This window comes from Pimephales promelas, chromosome 19, assembly GCF_988280905.1.
Source record: "Pimephales promelas chromosome 19, fPimPro1.hap1.1, whole genome shotgun sequence".
NCBI lineage: Eukaryota > Metazoa > Chordata > Actinopteri > Cypriniformes > Leuciscidae > Pimephales > Pimephales promelas.
In genome coordinates this window covers 27,032,962-27,054,043 of record NC_142787.1, presented here as the reverse complement: position 1 = coordinate 27,054,043, position 21,082 = coordinate 27,032,962, and the positions used below count along the sequence as shown (strand labels likewise).

The window sequence follows — 21,082 nt, the reverse complement described above, 5'->3', positions numbered from 1 at the left end:
GATAGGTCTCGGTTCGGTTACCTTTAAAGGGGTCAGTCCGCTTGGAGTGTTCACATATGGGCCAAAAAATTCACACAAACTGCGGTTAGTTCCCTGAAAAGCACCTAGTGTGAAAACACACTGATTTTCCACACCGTCTCTTTTAATTGTTTCGACAAACTCGCACAAGATGTTCTGTAAGCTGTCTAGGGTTCCACAGCCACACAATGTGATTATTACGTATACACAAATACAACTAGACGAGACATGCAGTTTCGTGAACATGAAAGTAAACAAGAAAGTTCTGAAACTCTCTGCCCCTCAAATCCAAACCACAAGGGTGCTCTGATTTCACTTATGTGATTTGATGTGGTAACATTAGGACCTCTAGATCATGTTTGACATCAGGATGGGCTCCGATACGCATAAAGTGTATTTCCACATCTGCTAACGTTTCACTTTTCTTGGCCTGACTACAGCCGGGTGTTACACGTGTGTGTGTGTGTAGGGGGGGAGTAGGGTGGGGGTGTCGTAGTCCTAACTGCTCATGGTTGAAAATCCGGTGGATTATTTCATTCGCAGAGAGAAAGAGGAGAACAAGATGGCTCATTTTGTTCTGTGCTGAATTCCTGACCTATTTCGTCTCAGGCCTTAGGCTATACCGAAGACAATTGACTTCAAATTTTTGACTTTATCACACTTTTCTTTTCATTCGGAACAAGACAGTCTTCAATCATGTCTGAATTCAACATCCAAGAAATCTTACACTACCGTTTAAAAGTTTACGTTTTTGTAAAGAAATTGCTGCATTAAATTGATCAAAAATTACAGTGATGACTTTTATATTGTTAGAAACAAATATTTCAAATAAAAAAAATCCACAAAACAACAACATTGATAACTTTATTTATTGTGCACTTTACAACTTTGCAGGACATTTACATTTACAAACAGCTGTATTACACACTGCATGAAAGGGAATGTGTTTGACAAACTATAATGGGGCACTTTAAGAATTGTCAGTCCTTAATTCAGTGTTTTCAGATCTTATCATAATTGTTGTACTGTATCATTGTGAGTGTTGCCTTATGTATTATTGAACATCATACAACATGCATTATCTCTTATACAGTGTCTGACACTGAATTGTAAATATGGCATTCACAATCCTAAAGGGGTCATATAATATACATGCACTTTTATAAGTTGATTGTACTGAAATGTGTGTTGGCAGTGCCTGTACACAACCATCATATAATGATAAAAATCTATCCAGTGTTTTTTTTTTTTTAATCTCCTAATATGTTTTCTTCTGCTTTTTTTTTTTTCAACAATTGCATAGTTTACATGAACATTCCTCTCCAATATAAAAAAAAATACATTGTGCAGTTTCCAATATTGCGGGTATAAAACATAAAGACTTACATCACATTTTGCCAGGGGTAGTACAGATTTACAAAAAGATATCAAATTGTTTAATGTTTGTCTCAAATCAATCCGTTCGACCGTGTGACGTAATGACGCAAAGACATGTTCGAATCTCCCGCGGAAAAACACCAGTTCCACTGGAATTAAAAACATTATTATAAGCGCACCGCTTTGAATTGAGCTTTTGAACACTGGCTGGTTATGTATTTTCCAAAAATGTATTTTGGATCATTTTTAACCCCAAAAAGCTACAGACTGCAGCTTTAATCCAAACCTAAAAAAAGGAATTTAGAAAAATTTTAAACAAATTTTTATTATTTTTATTATAATAAAAAATTAATAAGAAATGTACATGATTGTTCACTGCTTCTAGGTCACTAATCAAATAATCAAAAATAAATTTGCGATCATGTGAACTTCCTTCATGTGATTCTTCCATTGAAGCATTAAATGGGAGGTCTCAGATCATGCAGGAGAACATGCAAAGCCATGACTCATTCCAATAATGTTAGGTCCCACCCTCATGCTTAGCCAATTGATTCACCGTACTGCCTGACATGTTCATGAGTCAATGTTTGTGTAATCTGTTTGAGAAATAAATGTTTGGTTGGAGCGTCTCGAACATGCAGCAAGGCTTGAGTTCAACGAATATGCCTGGTTGCTTTCAACCTTATTTTGATGAAGCTACCACATGCTGTCAGTAACCTCAGACCATAATGTCAACTTATAAATGAATCAGAAACGCATTTAGAAATAAAATATACATGAATTTGAAATACATTTTTATAGGAAATATAATTTTTTTGTCTAAATCTATTTATCTGTGAGATGCGAAAATGCAATTCACATACAATGACTTGGATACATGTCTTCTGTAATTCTAAATTAAAATGTATTTTATGTATATTATTTGTGGGAGCATAATGGGTAACTTTTTTTAACTTGCAAAAAAACATATTTCATCATTAATTTACCCTTTATATTAAAATGTTTCTTGCAAAAAGTATAAAAATACATACATTGAATTAAAACATAAATTGTTTTAACCTTTAACATAAATTGACCTTTTTTGACCCTTTATATTAAAATGTTGCTTGCAAAACTACATACAATCCTTTGATTACACCTCTTCTTCAATTAACGTATATATTTTTAAGTAATCATTTATAAATTGACCCTTTATATAAAATAACCCTTTATATGAATATGTTGCATGCTTTTTAGCTCCCAAATGGTGCAGTAACGTTATCCACCAGCAGGGGCAAAATGAGTCACGCTAACCAGCAAAACTAACATTAGTTTCAAAATCACAATATTTCTTTAATTACATAAATAACAGCGGGCTTGATGTGGTCAAGTGATGCTGTAAAAACCGTTTCAAGAGAGACATTTGTCTTTTTCGTTGTGATTAGCAAGATTAAATAAGCATGTTCCTTCAAAACATTTGCTTTGAATGCCGTTTCAGCTTGACAAAGATGCTCCACAGCGCTGTGCTAAACAAAAAGCCATTGCGTGTTTGAAAAGGCATCAGTTGGGTGGTGATGACATGAGTGTTTGTAGACATGTTCAGTTTAGCAGCGGTGAGAAACGACGAAGGTATGTGTCTAATGTGGCTGCGGGAAGCACTTTGCCCAGTCACTCTTCACGTTTTCTGCTTTTGATTACATTTTCAATAAACATGTTCTTGCATCCCAATGTTCACCCATTGAACTGGTACCAAAGGTAAACAAACTGCTGTCAAACTGGGCGTAAAGTGATTTCGCCACATATACTGCAGTTTTCCAAAGGCCTCTCGTGTTTTCTTACCCGTGAGGTGCAATATTGTTGCTCCGATAATAATGCGGATCCATTCCAGACCTGTGAATCAGCCGGAGCGCCTACTGAAATACTTATCTTCGCCCGTCTCGAACTTTAGCAGCAAAGATGTACAGATAGATTTGCGAAGGAAACCAAACAGTCATTGTTATAGTGAATGACTGTTATTGTAGGGAATGGGACATGAACTGAAGTGTGATAAATGATCACTAACTTGTAATGAATGCTATCTGACAAGATGGCATGCGTGTATTTTGGTTCTTGCACAAGCACATGGTTGTTCTCTTTATTGTTTACTAGGCACTCACTGAAAGCTCTGTCTATTGTGTTTTGGTTGGCATGCCTTGTTGATGTCTTAAGATGTTTGTCTTTGTTTCTTGCAGTAACCACAACGTTATCTCCCGGTTCGGGCCACGCCAGAAAATGCAACGACACAGAGAAGGCATACTGTGTGAATGGCGGTGACTGTTACTACATACATGGTATAAATCAGTTTTCCTGCAAGTGAGTTTCTCTCCATTTCCTTTACTCTGTTTCCACATGTATTAATTTTGCTCTTAAAGTAGTTCACTTGCTGATAATTTACTCACCCCCATGTCATCCAAGAGGTCCGTATCTTTCTGTCTTCAGTCGGAAAGAAATTAAGGTTTTTGATGAAAACATTCCAGCTTTTTTCTCCATATAATGCACTTCAGTGGTAACCAAACGGTTCAATGTCCAAAAGACAGTTTCAGTGCAAACTGTTCAAAGGGCTTTAAACGATTTCAGACGATGAATAAGGGTCATTTAATAAATAAATAACAACGTTTAAGTTTTATAACTTGCTCTGTACTGCAATGCACGTTTGTGACTCTCCTGTTCAAACTCGTTCATCAAAATGAACAAATCTTTTTCCTTCGTTGAATGAACCAAATGACTCGTTCATTTTGATGAACGAGTTCGAACAGGAGACTCACAGCATTTGAGCTTATAAAACTTAAACTTTGTTATTTATTTATTAAATGAGCGATCGTTTCGCTTGATAAGACCCTCATTCATCGTCTGGAAACGTTTAAAGCCCTTTGAACAGTTTGCACTGAAACTGTCTTTTGGACCTTGAACCGTTTGGTTCCCACTGAAGTCCATTATGTTGAGAAAAATCCTGGAATGTTTTCATCAAAAACCTTAATTTCTTTTCGACTGAAGAAAGAAAGACACGGATATCTTGGATGACATGGGGGCGAGTAAATTATCAGCAAAAGTTTTTTCAAAAGTGAACTACTCCTTTAATGAATATGGGTTCTTTTTAAACTGTTGGCGCTTTAGGTTCATCATAAATGTTTCCTCATAACTGAGAGGAACCGCACGCTAAGTCAAGTCTTATTCCAGCAATGGCCAAATGGTATCCATCAACCTGCCCATCCTTTTCTTCTTAAACTCTCTTTCATTCTCTCCATCTATCGCATCTGTCTTTGGTCATGTCCCTCTTGTGTCAGGGTACTGTGTGTTGACTCACTGGTGCAGATGTTGATGAGTGCGATATGACTGATGTACTTGGGGATTTAAAAAAAACAGACCTCCCCCCCCCCTCCGCTGACCCACGTTTAGCGTGCTGGAGCGGTGTGCATCAAACCATTGTGAAATGCCATGTCATGCTGGTTTAGAGCTAGAACAAATATTTACAAGAGCCAGAGGCCTCCCACTAGGTAAATAAGTCAGTTTGCTTACATTTCAATCACAGGGGAAAAGGACACCGATTTACACAGATGCATTTAAAACGGGGGTGCTTATGGGCTGAAAAAAATATTTTCGCCAGCATTATCAAAACAAGAGACCAGGGCGATTATAGGTAGCTGCGAAGGGTGAGATAACAAACAGCGATGCGGGAACACATTAGTTTGTGTTCAGCTCTTATAGCAGGGAATGTAAAGTGCTGTTTCTCTTCTTCTTCTTTTAAAATCAATTTCAGACCGCATGTAGCGCCATGTTATGAGTGCACCTGCTGGTGTTTTCAGCCCAGATGCACGCCATACGTGCGTGCGCGTGTGCGTCCCCGGAATACTGCTTGGCAAGCAAACTGCCGGGACATGGCTGCAACAGCCATTCAATACGTTGTGTACAAATTGGAAGGAGCAATAACTCAATTGCTGCAGCTAATTCACTCATGGGTGAGGCACAGGTCCAGAAAAGTCGGATAATGCAGTCGAGGCCCGCTGGGAATTGTTGCCCCAAAGCTATCTCATTCAATATAGGCCAGGCTTCCATAGGAATTACTCACCGGCTGAACAAGTCTGGCCATACAAGCTGCCTCATATTTATGGCTGCCTCCTTTTCATTGGAATACAAAGTTCCACACACACATATGGTGTGAAGGAAGAAGTAATAAATGACCTGGGCTAAAATCATTTTCTTGCTGGATTGATGGAGGATGGGGGGGGGGGGGGTGCGTGTATTTCACAGCCCTGCCAAGTTACGGCAGCTCCACATCGACACCCCTGTCATGTATACATAAGACTGGGACAGATGACAAAACTGAGAAATGCCAGAGGAGATTCATGGCCCGCCACTGAGGGGGGCCAAGTAGTATTCGGCTCTGCATCAGGGACAGGTTCTGATCTGAAGACTGTAGGTTATTGAGTTTTAACTTTAACTATATTATTCACTTCTCATGAACACGGTACACTTTGTTTGTGAGTGAGTTCGGTTATAGAATATGGTTGTCACTCATGTAAGACCCCATTTACACCTGGTATTAAAATGCGATCTGTATCCAGATAAGTTATCCAGATAAAAAAAAACGCATGTTAATGCAAGGTGTAAACGCGTTGTGATCGGATCTGCCTGACCACATCTGGAGGTAGTCTGGCTCGCATTGTGTCCGGATCTTTACTAGGTGTAAACGCAATCTGGTTGTTGAAACCACACATGTATATTTTACTCCTCCCAAAAATGCAAAAAAATAAACGAGTGAGAGCTTGTTATATAGGCGATATGTCATGTTCTAGTCAGATATGACGGCGCTACTGTGACGCGCATCACCGCAGATGAGCAGCTGAGCGTCTATTCATCGAGCCAACGTGCAAACATCGCAAATAAAAGTGAAAGTAAGTCACAGACGCTTCATCTTCAAGTAAAGAAACGAAATTATCTTACCAGCGCTGTTGCCACTCTCTTATTGATGTCTTTGATTTGGAAATTAGCTGATGATCAACGAAATGCAGCTCATATCTGTTGCTTTTGGTGGCGTGCAATCCATTAAATCTGCATATAACGCGGGAGTTTAAGATCGGATTTATATCCGTTTTGCAAAAACACATTTATGTGGCCAGGTGTAAACGGAATCAGTACTTATTATCCGGATAACTTATCTGGATACAGATCGCATTTTAATACCAGGTGTAAATGGGGTCTAAGTGACTGAACTATGTGTGAACGTAAACAAATCTCAAATCACAAATCCAGCCCGGTCTCATCCCAAGGCGTCATCTAACTGACGCTTTTGACTCATTTCATGGCACCCTTTAGCGTCAATATGACGCGCAGATAGATATGGGCCAGAAGGCGCCTCCTAGTGGTCTAACCCTAACACTACCCCAGACCTAAACCTACCCATAACCGAAGCGTGTTATATTAACGCTAAAGGGTGCCATGTGTGTCGGATTGTCAAAGTGTCAGTTAGATGACGCCCTAGGATGAGAATGTGTTGACAAATCGCATACGGCTATCAACCGTATGTGAAAGTGTCTTCTTAAAATTTTTTTAAGGGGGGATAATGGGGGGGGGGGGGTTTGACATAACAGAAAAAAAAATAAATAAATCCTTACAATATTTTATAACGTTCCTTAAACTCAAGAAGAACATTATTTGTGTACAGCACATTGATTAAACAAGTAAATAATCTAATTATATTCTGAATTGTAACAAAAAGATTTGGTTTACTGCACCGATTTAGGCCATTCGACAAGTTACTGTAAGAAAAAATAGAAGTGCATTTACTCCAAACTGGTTAGCCTGTTCTGCAGAACAACTTAATTTAGGATATATCACTTGTATTTAATGTTTTTACAGGGTTTTAACCTGTATTTTTCATGTCCCAAATTGTGTTAATCGCTAAAACCTTGAACAGAAAATAAAACCACTTATAAAATATTTAGTTTGACCTCCTGAGGTTGACGATCAACAAGTTAAGTGCCTCCTTTCACAGACCATTTGTTGAAAAAAACACAAACTTCAATTTTTAAGAGCTTCAGGCACTTTTGTGTACTCAGTTCGTGGAAAGCGCCATAAAACTTTCCAAATATTAGTGCATGAAAACAGCTGCATCGAAAGTGTTTTTTTTTTTTTTTAATAACGGCAGTTCTTTTCTTCAGACCAGATGCTGCATCCTTCATTATGTAACACAATGAAGATCAAGAGATCAGGCTTTGTTTCCATGAGAATGTCGTTTAGGTATGACGTGTGTGCAGGAAAAATTCGACATTATTTGATTAATTCTGACAAATTCGCCGGCAGGATAGAAATGATGCAAAGCCTTCTGGGTCAGAACGGACTCCTTTAGGCACTGCTGGTCCTATCATTTTACAGAGTTACAGTGACCTGATCGAAGGCAACAGGACAGAGAATAAAGCGTCCTTGTTTTTGTTTTTTTCTCTCATGAAGAAGGCAGCATTATGTGAAACTTCAGCTACAGCCTACAGCTATTTGACTGAATAGTTCTGATTAGCAGAATGATAAAACATAGAGATTCAGTAAATTAATATTCTATGTAAGTACAATTGCATTTTAGCTTTAGATGATTTGATTGATATTTATGTGTAATTTGCCAGTGGTGCTGGTTAGAGACTGATGTGTGTTTAAAACAGGATTAGATAATGTGATAACTAGAAGACTGAGGGAACTATTTTTAGTCTGCTTTGCTCTCTATTACAGTGTATTCCACTGCAAATTTGGATATGGGTTGTTTATTTAGGGTGTGTTCACACTTGTCAGGTTTGGTTGGATTAAAACGAACTCTGGTCTGATTGCTCTGTTAGTGTGGTTCATTTGAATAAGCGTGAACTCCGCCATCTGAAAACTGTTGCGCACCAAACAAGTGGACCGAGAGCACCAAAAATTGTAATTCTAATGCTGATTTGCTTATTATTATTATCAATGTTGAAATGCTACTTAACATTGTATATGTGTGATAAAATAATTTATCTTGAATTATGTTTATTTTTCTCAAACCATTAGGATTTGTTTTCTTACACAAACCTCATCTCCTTAAATGTTGTGGTTAAATCAAGTACTGGACCATAAATAAACCATATTCAAGATATATTTCATTATTATCTTACATAATTTTGCTTATCAAGTAAATCAGCTTGTTTTATGAAATTTAGTTAAAAAAATACTAAATAATACTGATAATATAAGTGCATGGCTGTTTTTTAAATATATACAGGATGAAATAACTGGACGGTTGTGCACTATGTGGCTCTTTGCCATGTTGAAACTTACATGTGCTGCGTTGTGCTTTATTTATTATATATATATATATATATTATATATATATATATATATATATATATATATATATATATATATATATATGATTTGGCCACCTGGATTCTTGGAACTGGTATCTGTGTCCCTGACGTCTAGGCTTGTTTGGAATATCACAATGTTTATCTTCTTCAGGTTTACTTCTACAGCCCATTTCTGGCAAAAAAAAAACTCTTTTTATTTCTCTCTCACCGCCTTTGTAGATTTTAACTAAACGGGAGTCTTTCGGCTCCCACTGCCAGGGAGAGAGGGAATGAAAAATGCTTATACAAAACTGAGGCGGGGGCACTCGGGGTTGAGGCGGAGGTTAAGTAGGGGAAAAAACTAGAGTAAAGAGACAGAATATAAAGTAAAAAAAGAATGATGCAACGATCTACAAAAAATAAAGCGTCAGGGAGAATAGAGCAGGTGTTTCTTGCTGGAACAATCATTAGTTCGGATACACCTACCACTATTTTATCATCTTTATTTTATTATTATTATTATAAAAAATTCCGCCACAAAAAAATAACGGTTATTTTTATTTTTTTATCTCACAATTCTATATTTTTTTCTCTCAATTGCAAGTTTACATTTTCTCAGAATTGCGTGATATAAACTCACAATTGCAAGACTGGCGTAATATAAATATTTGTGAGTTTATATCCCATAAATCTAACTTTTTTTTCTGGTAATTGCAAGTTTATATCACACACTCGCAATTGCAAGAAAAAAGTCAGAATTGTGAGATAAAAAGTCGCAATTATCCTATTATCGCGGAAACAAGATTCCAAAAAAATAGTAAATACATTACTATTAACAAATAAAAAATTATAATAATAAATGTTAAGTAATAATCAATGCATCTTGCAATAGTTTTCAAATTTTGAATATATAATATTATTAATAATAATGATGAATACGTATCACAAGATGCTTTTTTGGTAACACTTTACTTGATGGGGTGTGCATAAGACTGACATGACACCTTCATGACACCTTCATTTTTTTCTTAAAAAAAAAAATTGTGAGAAAGTTTAGCCGCTTATCTAACACGAATGAAAGTTGATCTAATTTATTTCATTTGGTTTCATAAAGAAACAATTTATAATTGATCACTAGGTTTTTCTGAAGACTTGAAACCTGAAAGTATCACCACATTGACCAGTCTGAGTCTGTACGCTTTATGCAAACAATGAACATAGACGGACGTAATACAATCTGTTCTTCATATGGAGAAAGGAATGAATGAAGTTGAGGAGTTAAAATCCCAGAGGCACACTTGTGCACACACGTCGGTCGCTCTCTCTGGCACTCTCCGGCAGGATAATTGTTTCCATGACCTTTGACCCCCACAGCGGCGTACATGTTACTTAAAGCATGTCTGCGCTGCGGTACATACCCCAACTTCTCTTCCTCCTGCACTCCCCTAAAGACTACAACATCTTACGATCTCTCACCATCTCTCCGTAGTTAAAACTGCAGTGTTTTACCGCGTGCCAGGCCGTGACATGGTTCTGTAGCAGCACAGTGAAGAGATTACGGCCTGAACCCTGGCTCATTTTACACTCTATAAACTTACCAATGGCTTCGTGTGTGTGCTGCATGTATAGCGTCATGCGTAATGCCTCACATCCGACTTCAAAAGGACTTTTTTAACTTTAACAGGGGCCTTGTGTGTATGCGTGTCCGCCAAGTGCTGCTTTAAGCATAAATCTCTTTCAATTGTGATAAAAAACTATTTGCCAGCAGGGTACAAAGTCATATTCTCTGAAAACAAATCTTTAATGCTTCTCAAGTAGTTTTGAGGATGCTGAGATTTTACTGGAAAGCTAATAATTTTGGGACATGATGTGCAGGGAGTAGGGTTGCAACGGTATGAGATTTTCACGGTATGATAATCGTCTCAGAAAATATCACGGTTTCACGGTTTCATGGTATACGATATTAAAACTATCATTATTATAATCAGCATCAGCTACAATGGCCCTTAAATGAATAAAAACAGATATTGTTTTTGGTTGAACATGGTTTATTGTAACAAAGGTTTTTTCAATAGAGTCTTTATGAAATGTATATTTATTTCCTCAGAAATTCTGGGTTGTCTGAAATAACTGATCTGGATTCTGATTGAATACAAAATGTATTTTTGAGAATGCAATCAGATAAAATGTAACAACTTTAGTTTGTCTACACAAGAGAAGTTTAACAAATTAAAACATGGACAAAAAAACTATACACAATAGTAATAAATTTTAATCATAGGCTAAACCAAACTTTTTTTTTCCAGGTTGTAGGGGAGGGCGGGGCACAACCTAACTCCTTTTGCTTTTGGCTCAATTAATTAAAAAATAATTAGGTTAGATTAATACTTTTTTTTACACAAGCAACATGCACATCTCTGCTACAAATGAACACTTAAAGTTTTTTTCTAGGAGTGCAAATGTTACAACTTACCCCATATGCGGGGTTAATTGTAACAGAGAGAGGGGTTAGTTGTAACACTTGTGTGTAACACACATAATTCAGTACTATTTTATTTGTATAGTTTGATATTGTTTGTGCATCTGTATAGACAGATATCCATACATATCCCTCATCCAATCATCCTTCTATTATGGATCAATATCATGGATAGAGACATAGAAAAGGGCTGCATAGTTTTGCAATAAATAATAATAAATAAAATTATAAATATTGTAATTGCAATTAAATTAGATTTGTGTGTGGCAGCTGCATGATGTACAATTATTATTATTATTAATAATAACAGTAATGATAATACAAATTAGCTTAAAATAAAAATTTAAAGGGTTTATTGCATTAATAACAGGCCATATTTTTAATAAATAAACAAGTTATCATTCATAGAACACTAAATTTTAAACATTTTAAATACCAACATTGTTTGTGAACGTCTAACAAAGTTAAATGTATAGTCAAACCTGAAAAGTTGTGTGGCTCCGTTTTCATTTGATTATCATTGTACACTTGGAGGCTTAGTTGTACCACTCTGTTAGAATTAACCCCGCTGTGAATTACATATTTTAAACCTAGCTAACAGTCGCTAGGAATTGCTGACATGTTTCAAAACGGTGCTATGTTTGAGCCAACAAGACGGTGATTAAGGCAATATAAAGTTAGATTTGGAAACGTACACCCAACTCAGAAACCGAAAAAAACCTATGATGAAAAAAATTACTTTCATGGTGTCAAAACACTCTTTGTCCAGTATCTTCACGAAATATAATCAAAACTTTCCGCAAATTCGCGGGAGACCGTCTTCTGGCAGCAAGAGAAAAATAGCGGAAAGACAGCCTGCTTGATCCTGACTGTGTAAACGGTCCGTGTTACATTTAACCCCGCGTTAACACCTACTGAACACCTATGAGTTTCAGTCAGTGTATTTGATGATTATTCTTTAAAAAATAATTATAAAGTGCACATTAAGTGTTCTCTGTCTAGATATGTTCATGTGTTCACGTCTTCGTAGTGGCTGAGACAGCTTTAAAAACCATGAGCGTCATGCGTACTTGAGTGTGTACTAGATATACTAGACGAAACGGCGCTGCTCATTCAGAGACACGTTCTCATTCTTGCACACCAGTCTTTTTGCGTTGTATATTCACAGACACGCACATCGCGATTTGATTTAGGCTACTGCATAGCTATATTTTGCTTTATTTATCCATCTATCTTTTTAAATCGCACATTTTACGTGGCATCTGTTTTGTAACGCAAAAAGACGCATGTGTGCGTCTTTTTGACAGACCGGGATTCCCTCAGCATGACAGAAATAATATGGCCTTAAGTTATAAAAGTTATGAATAACCTTTATCTTCACGGAGGGATGGTGTTCCTAAATATGGGAGAACATGTTCGACGTGTTTACTCCTTTTGCAGCCACTCTTCGTCCACATATCTTGCAAACTGGATATCCATCTTCAAGGACAACATCACGATCGTTTTTCGGATATAAGTTACAAAATATTCCCATACTGCAGATTTTATTTATTTATTTTTGGCGGGAGATAGAGATTAGCAGCCTCTGTCTCGGACATTTTCAGCGCTGTACGGATATGGAGTAAGCAGTCAAGCTGAAAGAAGTTGCATGCGGCAGTGCAGGTGAATGTTGTTTTTTTTTTTTTTTTTTTTTTTTTTTTTTACCGCGGATAAGCAAATGTGCACGATATGATAATCGTACATGTCAATATCGCGATAAACCGTCATACCGGTATACCGTTACAACCCTAGCAGGGAGACGGCGTTCAGAAGATGAGCTGGTGACGGAAAATAACACTCGCTCACGATTTCTGTTTGTCCTGAAAATTGACGGTGGCCATGCATCAGTGTTTGATCGCTGACTAGAGCAGTTTACTGAGTTAGGGGAATTAACACTGTGAAAACATTACCCTCATATCGCTCATTGCACACTGATGAGGCGTAATCTGTTTACTGGAATGACATGAATAAGCATAATTGGCCAATCAAATCCATGAATGAGAGCCATGTCATAATCAGGCGACCATATTAGAGATGTGCTGCTTATAGGCTCGGGGACTGCTTAAGATGTTGGTGTTCGCTGAATGTTTTCCAGAGAACGAGATGCATTTCTTGAGAAGCAAACTATTGTAAGTTGTGTAATCATTTAAAAAGGAAATTAGCCTTCAAAGAGATTATAGCTTTCAAAGAATGTATCTTTAATTCAAATTAGTTAAATATGTTGAATCATGTTTGTTTATCACTTCAATGTTTTCTTCAATGTTTCAACTTGTTTTCAGAGAATATATTTTTACTTTACATTACATTACTTAAAAAAAATCAGAAATTAATACTTTTATTCTGCAAGGATGCATTAAATTGATTATAAGTTGCAGTACAAATAATATGGTTGGTTTAACTTAGAAAAGTAAGCCTTAATTTTGAGTTAATTGAAATGGAGACACAATGGAGATTGGTTTAACAACATTATCGGAACCACAATAATTATCTAAGTTGATATGACAAAAAAGTTGGGATAACAAATCATGAAAACATTTTTTACAGTGTAAAGACTTTTACATTATTACAAAAATAAATGTTGTTCTTTTGAACTGTCTATTGAAAAGAAAAATGTATCATGGTTTCCAAAGAAAATTGACTTTTGCCATCTCAGTAAATCATACATTTTAATATATTAAATTGGAAATTTTAAGTAGTGTCAACTATACATTTTTTACACAATTGGACAGTACAAAGACATTCTACCTAGGTGACTTCTTGATTATGATAGTGAAAATTCAAGATATATTCTCTGAAAAACTAAATATTATACAGTAAAATCATCTTATTTTAAAGGAGTAGTTCACTTTAAAAAAAAAAAAAAACTTTTGCTGACAATTTACTCACCCCCATGTCATCCAGGATGTCCACGTCTTTCTTTCTTCAGTTTTTTTTTTAGTCAAAAATTAAGGTTTTGGATAAACATTCCAGGATTTTCTCCATATAATGGACTTCAATGGGAACCAAACGGTTCAAGGTCCAAATGAGAGTTTCAGTGCAGCTTCTAGGGGCTTTAAAAGACACCAGACAATGAATAAGGGTCTTATCTAGGACCCTTCGAGTCATGACTCGAAAAAAGATTTGTTCATTTTGATGAACGAGTTTGAACATGAGTCACGAACGCTCATCACAGAACAGAGCAAGGCGAGCATTTGAGCTTATAAAACTTAAACTTTATTTACTTTTTTTTTTTAAAAATGAGCGATCGTTTCGCTAGGTAAGACCCTTATTCATCGTCTGGTGTCGTTTAAAGCCCTTTGAAGCTGCACTGAAACTCTCATTTGGACCTTGAACCGTTTGGTTCCCATTGAAGCCCATTATATGGAGAAAAATTAATTTCTTTTCGACTGAAGAAAGAAAGACGTGGATATCTTGGATGACATGGGGGTGAGTAAATTATCAGCAAAGGTTTTAAAAAAAATAAAAAAAATGAACTACTCCTTTAAGAATGGTTAATAGATATTTGGAAAACAAGACTAAATTCATTCAGAAAGTGTTCTTCTTAATCCAGTGATGGCTGGATAATCGGCTGACTATCAGATGTTTGTGTATAATATCCGCTGTGTGTGTTTGGTGTTTAATATCCTCTGTGTGTGTTTGGTGTATATCTGTATTTCATCACCTCTCCTTCCCCCAGATGTCCGGACGGATACTTCGGCCAGCGGTGCTTGCAGACAGAGCCCAAGCGGTTATACATGCCCAAACCTAATAAAAGTATGTTGACTTGAGATGCACAGCAGCAAACAGAGGACCGGCTGTCACTGGGTTACCACTGTTGTCTCTCCTTTACCTCCTTCCGCCTCCCAAGGCTTGCTGGCTTAAGTCTGTCCTGAAATAGACACAGTGGTTCCTCCAGTGGGATCCTCTGCTTCTGCTGTACATAATTGTGCTATTGTCCTAATGTTCTCTCTGCTTTCTTTTCCCCCCTCTCTCTCTCTTGCTTTCACCCTTTCCTTTTTATCTTGCATTTTTCACTCTGCTCGACACTCTCCCCTACCCCCACCCCCCCTCTCTCTCTCTCTCTCTCTCTCTCTATGGTTTTGTCTCTTTTCATCAGGTGTCCAAATGACTTTACTGGTGATCGCTGTCAAACCTACGTTATGGCCAGTTTCTACCGTATGTCCATTTCTTCTTCTGTCCGTCTGTCTGGTTTGCATGCTAAACCGGAGATGTGGAATGTGGTTCTGTTATGGTTATTAATCTACTTCCTGTTCTAACAAATCCAATTTGTTTTTTGACAATTATTGAGTTTTATTTGGTCCAGTGTCTCATTTACCCCCTGCATCACTGATTAATTGATTCTACATTACATTACCTCTTAACATGATCAATGATGCATGTTTTCAGTTATGATGCATGTTCTTTAATCAATTGAACCGTAACTTAGTCATAATCAAAATGGCAATAAAACACCACCAAGATGCTGCATCGTTTCTTAACATATATGACAGAAATATAGTTGCTGTCAATTTACTAACCATATAGAAGTGACTGGACAGCTAATAATTTAGATCTAAAAATTGCACCAAAGCTATTACCAAATGGCAACTAATATTTACATTTCAAAAAATGTCCATAACAAAAAATAAACCTTCATATTAACACAATATATCAGTGTCATGTTGGTTATGTATGTTTTTATTTATCAGTATCTGTTAATATTGTATATATATTGGCTTTAGATTACATTTACAATTTAGTCTTTAAAAGCGCTAATAATTTAAATGATATAAATTTAAATGTCTGTGCATCATAACATCGTGACACCTTCACAACATGTAGCAATTTCAAATGATCAATTTTAGTGTTTTATTAGAATTTAGTGTTTCGGCCAAAGCATAAAAATAGTTATCGGCCAGAATTTTTATATTAATGCATCACTAGTTCCTATGATCCAAAAAGTGGAGCATAAGGCAACGGCAAGATCTATATGAACATCAATCCTTGAATGCAATAATGAATAAAAAATCTTTCAAATGCATAAATGCAAATAAAATAAAAAATCGACCAAATTGTATAGTAAATGTACACTCACCTAAAGGATTATTTGGAACACTTGTTCAATTATCTAATCAACCAATCATATGGCAGTTGCTTCAATGCATTTAGGGGTGTGGTCCTGGTCAAGACAATCTCCTGAACTCCAAACTGAATGTCAGAATGGGAGAGAAAGGTGATTTTGACCGTGGCATGGTTGTCGGTGTCAGACGGGCCGGTCTGAGTATTTCACAATCTGCTCAGTTATTATTTCGATATATTTCTAGGGTTTACAAAGAATGGTGTGAAAAGGGAAAAACATCCAGCATGTGGCAGTCCTGCGGGCGAAAATGCCATGTTGATGCTAGAGGTCAGAGGAGCTCCTTGTTGAATCAATGCCACGCAGAATTAAGGCAGTTCTGAAGGCGAAAGGGGGTCAAACACAGTATCACTATGGGGTTATTATTAATAATCCTTTAGGTGAGTGTCAAATTACGATTGAGTTCTGCAATTTCATAATTGCATGGATTTAGTACCGTAATATGCTACCATCATTAGTTCAAAGTTAAAAAAAATATATATTTTGAGTTTATAGACAGATTGTTACAGTAATTTGTAAGTAATGCATTGTTCTGTAGTTTCACAAGCGAGTGCGGTGGACAACGAGCGGCTTGCGAAGTACAGCCATTGTTTCCCTCGAACAATCCTGTCACAAATCCCCTCACAGTTTCTCACAATCCACCCCTTAATTATGCTGTGAAATTAAACAGCTCCACTGCCCCGAGGTGACACATTTTAACCGTATAAGGCTACACCTCGGCGTCTCCACCGCACATGTCCATCAACTACAGAATAACACCTAGATTAGAGGGAGGCGCAGGGATCACTGTACCTGACAGCTCATGCCTGTGAGCTATTGAGTCCGCATAGTGTGTATAATCAGGCCTTTGTGCTCTCGATGGTGTTGCTCTGCTGCCTCTGTTTACATTATACCTTGACCTTAAATCTCAACATATATTTATTCGCTTTTAAAAAGACAGGAAGTACAGCATGAAAGATTGATGTTAACCAAAATGAACCGCAGATGGAATGCCTGCAAACTATGTTGCTTGCAGAACGCAGTAGATTTCCAAACCATATAAAAAGAAATAATTTATGATGTGTACACAAAGAGGTGCAAAACAAGAAAAAAATCGAATTCGACACATACTCTACCTGTGTCATGTAATGTCAGGTCATGATTTATCAACCTATATCAGGAAAGAGCTCGGATCAAGTCTTTGCACGTGTGGATTATTAGCTTTAATAAAAACAGTCAACAACTAGGCTTCCTTTCCGTACTTTGTGGCACTGTTCAATTTGGGAGGTCTGGAAATGGTCGTCTGTCAACATTAGATGTTGAAACAGTGCAGGTATTGAGGCTTTTAGACCCGAGGAAATGGATAGAGAATAAATGTAGCACAATAGGTGCATGTACATACAAGCAGAGTGAGGGGAAAAGATGGCTTTGGCACCAGAGAGCATGGGAAAGAAGAGAGAAATGAAGGCGTTTCCCATCTTAACACATGATAGGAATATCCTAACGCAGAGAACATCTGACAAAATGTCATTTCTATACATGTAATTCTCAGGTTGGAGGTTGTACACGAGGGCAGGGATGTCCTTAAAGCTGTCGTCCCTAAAAGAAAGTGATTTTCTGTTACTTTCTGTTCAACTCGCTGTTGAGAGAATTGTTATCGCTCTTCTAAATAGTCAAAGAGAACTAAAATATTCTCTGGCAGAAGCACTGCAACAGCCTAGGGGATTTTAGACTAGGATGCCTGCGAAATTTCACAGAATATATCTATTTATTTATTTATTTTACTTGTCATTTGTATAAATAAAATGATTTTTGTTTTTTTTGTTGCAATTTTTTGCATTCTTTTTTAATTTAATTAAAATGTAATTATTAGTTATGGAATAGTTATACCAAAAATATAAAACTGACTCACTCTCATGAAATTAACACAAAAGAATAGATTTTAAAGAATATCCAAGCTACCTTTTTTTTTACCATACTAGCAAAGTAAATGGGCAGTTCCATGAATAAATTATATATATATATATATACAAATTATATATATATATATATATATATATATATATAATTTATACACATATTTATTATATATATATATTTATATTAAAATATTTATTAAATACATTTTGTTTTTAATAAATTAAATAATTAAACAAATTAAATAAAAAAATACTTTTTTATTTAATAATGCAAAAAAAAAAAAAGCTTATCTCTACCTGATAATCGCTCAGGCATCTGTTCCACCTCTATCAAGCCTGTGAAAGTATGTTGTCATGACAACAGTGGGAATTTCCTGCAGCTAATATTAGGCAGGTTAGCTGCTCAGAAAAGTGCTCATCGCTCATCCATTAATTCAAATAATCGAATTATCTTGATCCCAGTGGCCCTTTGTGTAAGAACATCAGCTACAGTACACCACCAGTTATGACTTCCCCAATTAAACCACAATGTCTATCAGATGATCTCATGAAATGGTGTATGTATGACACGCCAATTTGTATATCCATTTTTGCCGTGCTATCAACATGCATAATCGCTTTTCAGCGTGTTTATGAACGCCGTTGACTTAACGTTACATTACTGTATATATAAATATATGACCTACCCCAACCCCGTCCCTAAACCTACCCGTCACTGGGGTTAATACCATTTATGAGTCTTCCCCTACCATCCTAGGAAAAAAAAAATCGCTTCCCAGATGTAGATCTACATTTTGCTTCATTTCGCTCAGACATTTCACGGCGTGTTCATACAGGCGGAATCACTCGGACATTTAACGGCGTAGACATGCATACACGCGGATAGCTCAAAATGAATATAGATAACACGCCGCTTGACTTGAAAGTGGTGTGTATGTTTACGCAAAAGTCATGATGTCATGTTGGTTCTATAATCTATACAATCAATCCAGACTGCAAATAAAAACCATTTTAATATAAAATATAGCTGCACGACTTTGGATAAATTGAGAATCAGGTTTTATGTTTATTTTTTTTCCAAAAAGCGATCACGATTCACCCATAATTCTGAAAAAGCAACAAAAAAGCATGTAATTTACTAGAGGTTCTAAAAAAAAAGTTAAATACTGTAGTCTGTTTAAAATGTTTCTTTAATCTGACTGATACTGAATTATTTTTATGAGTAAGTCATTGAATCATTCATTCGTCACTTGTTTCACTAGATGAATCAGCTTTCTTGAACAAATCTCTTAAATGATTTTTTAAGCAACATTTGTCGCCACCTAGTGGTGCAGCGATGTAATCAATTCAATCGTTATTTGAAGTGCCGAATTACTTTCGAAAGATCATTTACTCTATATTTTGAGTATTTATCTCTATTAGTTTATAAATTCGAATTACAAACTTTTATCCCAGTAACAAAGAAATGATGAGACTGTGTTTCATATGGCAACTTCTCTCTCCGGCTCAACAACAGCGCTAACCAGATCTGAATATTCACTGTGATCGAAAGTATTTAAAGTCCCCGTGAACCGGAAGTTGCAAACGATTTTTCTCCCGTGCTGTGACGTATTTCCAAGTGAAACGGAATATTGAACAGAGGGCAGCGTTGTACTCTAGCGCTCCTCCTCTCCATCTCTCGCTCATAGCAAACTAACCATATGAAACTAACGGTTTGAGGGGAGTGGTTAAGCGTTTCCCCACCCAAACTGTGAAACCTACGTCTCCAACCGTTCCAGACCGGAAGTAACTTTTCAGATTTTGATTAAAGATTACCAAGGTAAAACATTTTTTAAATATATATTTACTTGCACGGATTAATTGTTCACCACAAGACTAGTAATATGCGCTAACAAAGTAAATAGGTTCAATTTTGATTTCACGGGGACTTTAATAACCACAGGAGAATCGTTTTCATTTAGGAATGAGATCACATGGGTGTGGGTTTGAATTGATCTTTTAACGATTAATCACCCAGCTCTTGTATAAAAACACCTAAATGATTGGTCTAGCCATGATATTTGTTGCATAGCGCATGTTTTACTAATATAACATCGCAAAGTGTAAATAGCATCTTGTCATTAACAATTAACATAAACAAACATGCATCAAATTGTTTTTTATGAATAATATCAGCTGTCTGTGTGCCCCACAGGTAAGACACATCAGAGATATTTGAATTGTGAAACTTAATGACATGTATATTCGTTTACTTGCATTCCTGCATACTTGCTTTATAACAATAATTACTTTAATGATAGAGATGAAATAACAACCTCTAAAATAACATAAATTAAAGTGTCTAACAATGCGCCCCGACATTACCCCACAATGAATTCATAAAATAAAATCTACTAACCTAGCTGCTCGTTTCAAAATCTCAGATCCTAATCCATGCAATAAATACCGAAATAAACTACTAGTTTGATAATTCTTCTTTATTATTTTCTCTTACCCATTAATCCAGATCTGTTTTTGATATATGTGCTCTAACCTGCATTATCTAACCACAAATACTTTTTCACATTATAGAATCTGCATGATGTGTCTTGATATGACTTTCATTATGCCAATATGTGTTCCTATGTATGGTGGGATATCTATCTCCTAAATCTTGTTCTTGTTTTTTCCTCTCTGTCTCTCTCTCTCTGTTTTTGTTTTTGCTCTTCGTTATCAACTCTTTGCACTGGCAGAATCTCTTGGGATTGAATTTATGGGTATGGACCAATCCTTCATTCCGTTTTCCAGATTGAACTGTGTAGCTCTCATTCCATTTGACACACCTCCATAGCCTCTCTCTAAT

The 21,082-nt window shown here is 36.4% G+C and overlaps 1 protein-coding gene across 13 annotated transcripts in view; it reads left to right on the top strand.

The window, feature by feature from the left end:
• Positions 1-21,082, top strand: part of nrg2a (neuregulin 2a) — a 116,731-nt gene that overhangs the window by 79,336 nt on the left and 16,313 nt on the right. For 5 of the 13 annotated variants that reach the window (XM_089123723.1, XM_039693792.2, XM_089123719.1 and 2 more), the window contains exons 4-6: positions 3,606-3,726; positions 15,323-15,381; positions 20,973-20,996. In XM_089123723.1, the coding sequence (XP_088979849.1) occupies positions 3,606-3,726; positions 15,323-15,381; positions 20,973-20,996 (204 nt within the window). Of the gene's footprint in view, positions 1-3,605; positions 3,727-14,902; positions 14,980-15,322; positions 15,382-20,972; positions 20,997-21,082 lie in introns of all 13 variants that reach the window. The other 8 variants (XM_039693787.2, XM_039693793.2, XM_089123720.1 and 5 more) reach the window with 2 other exon arrangements.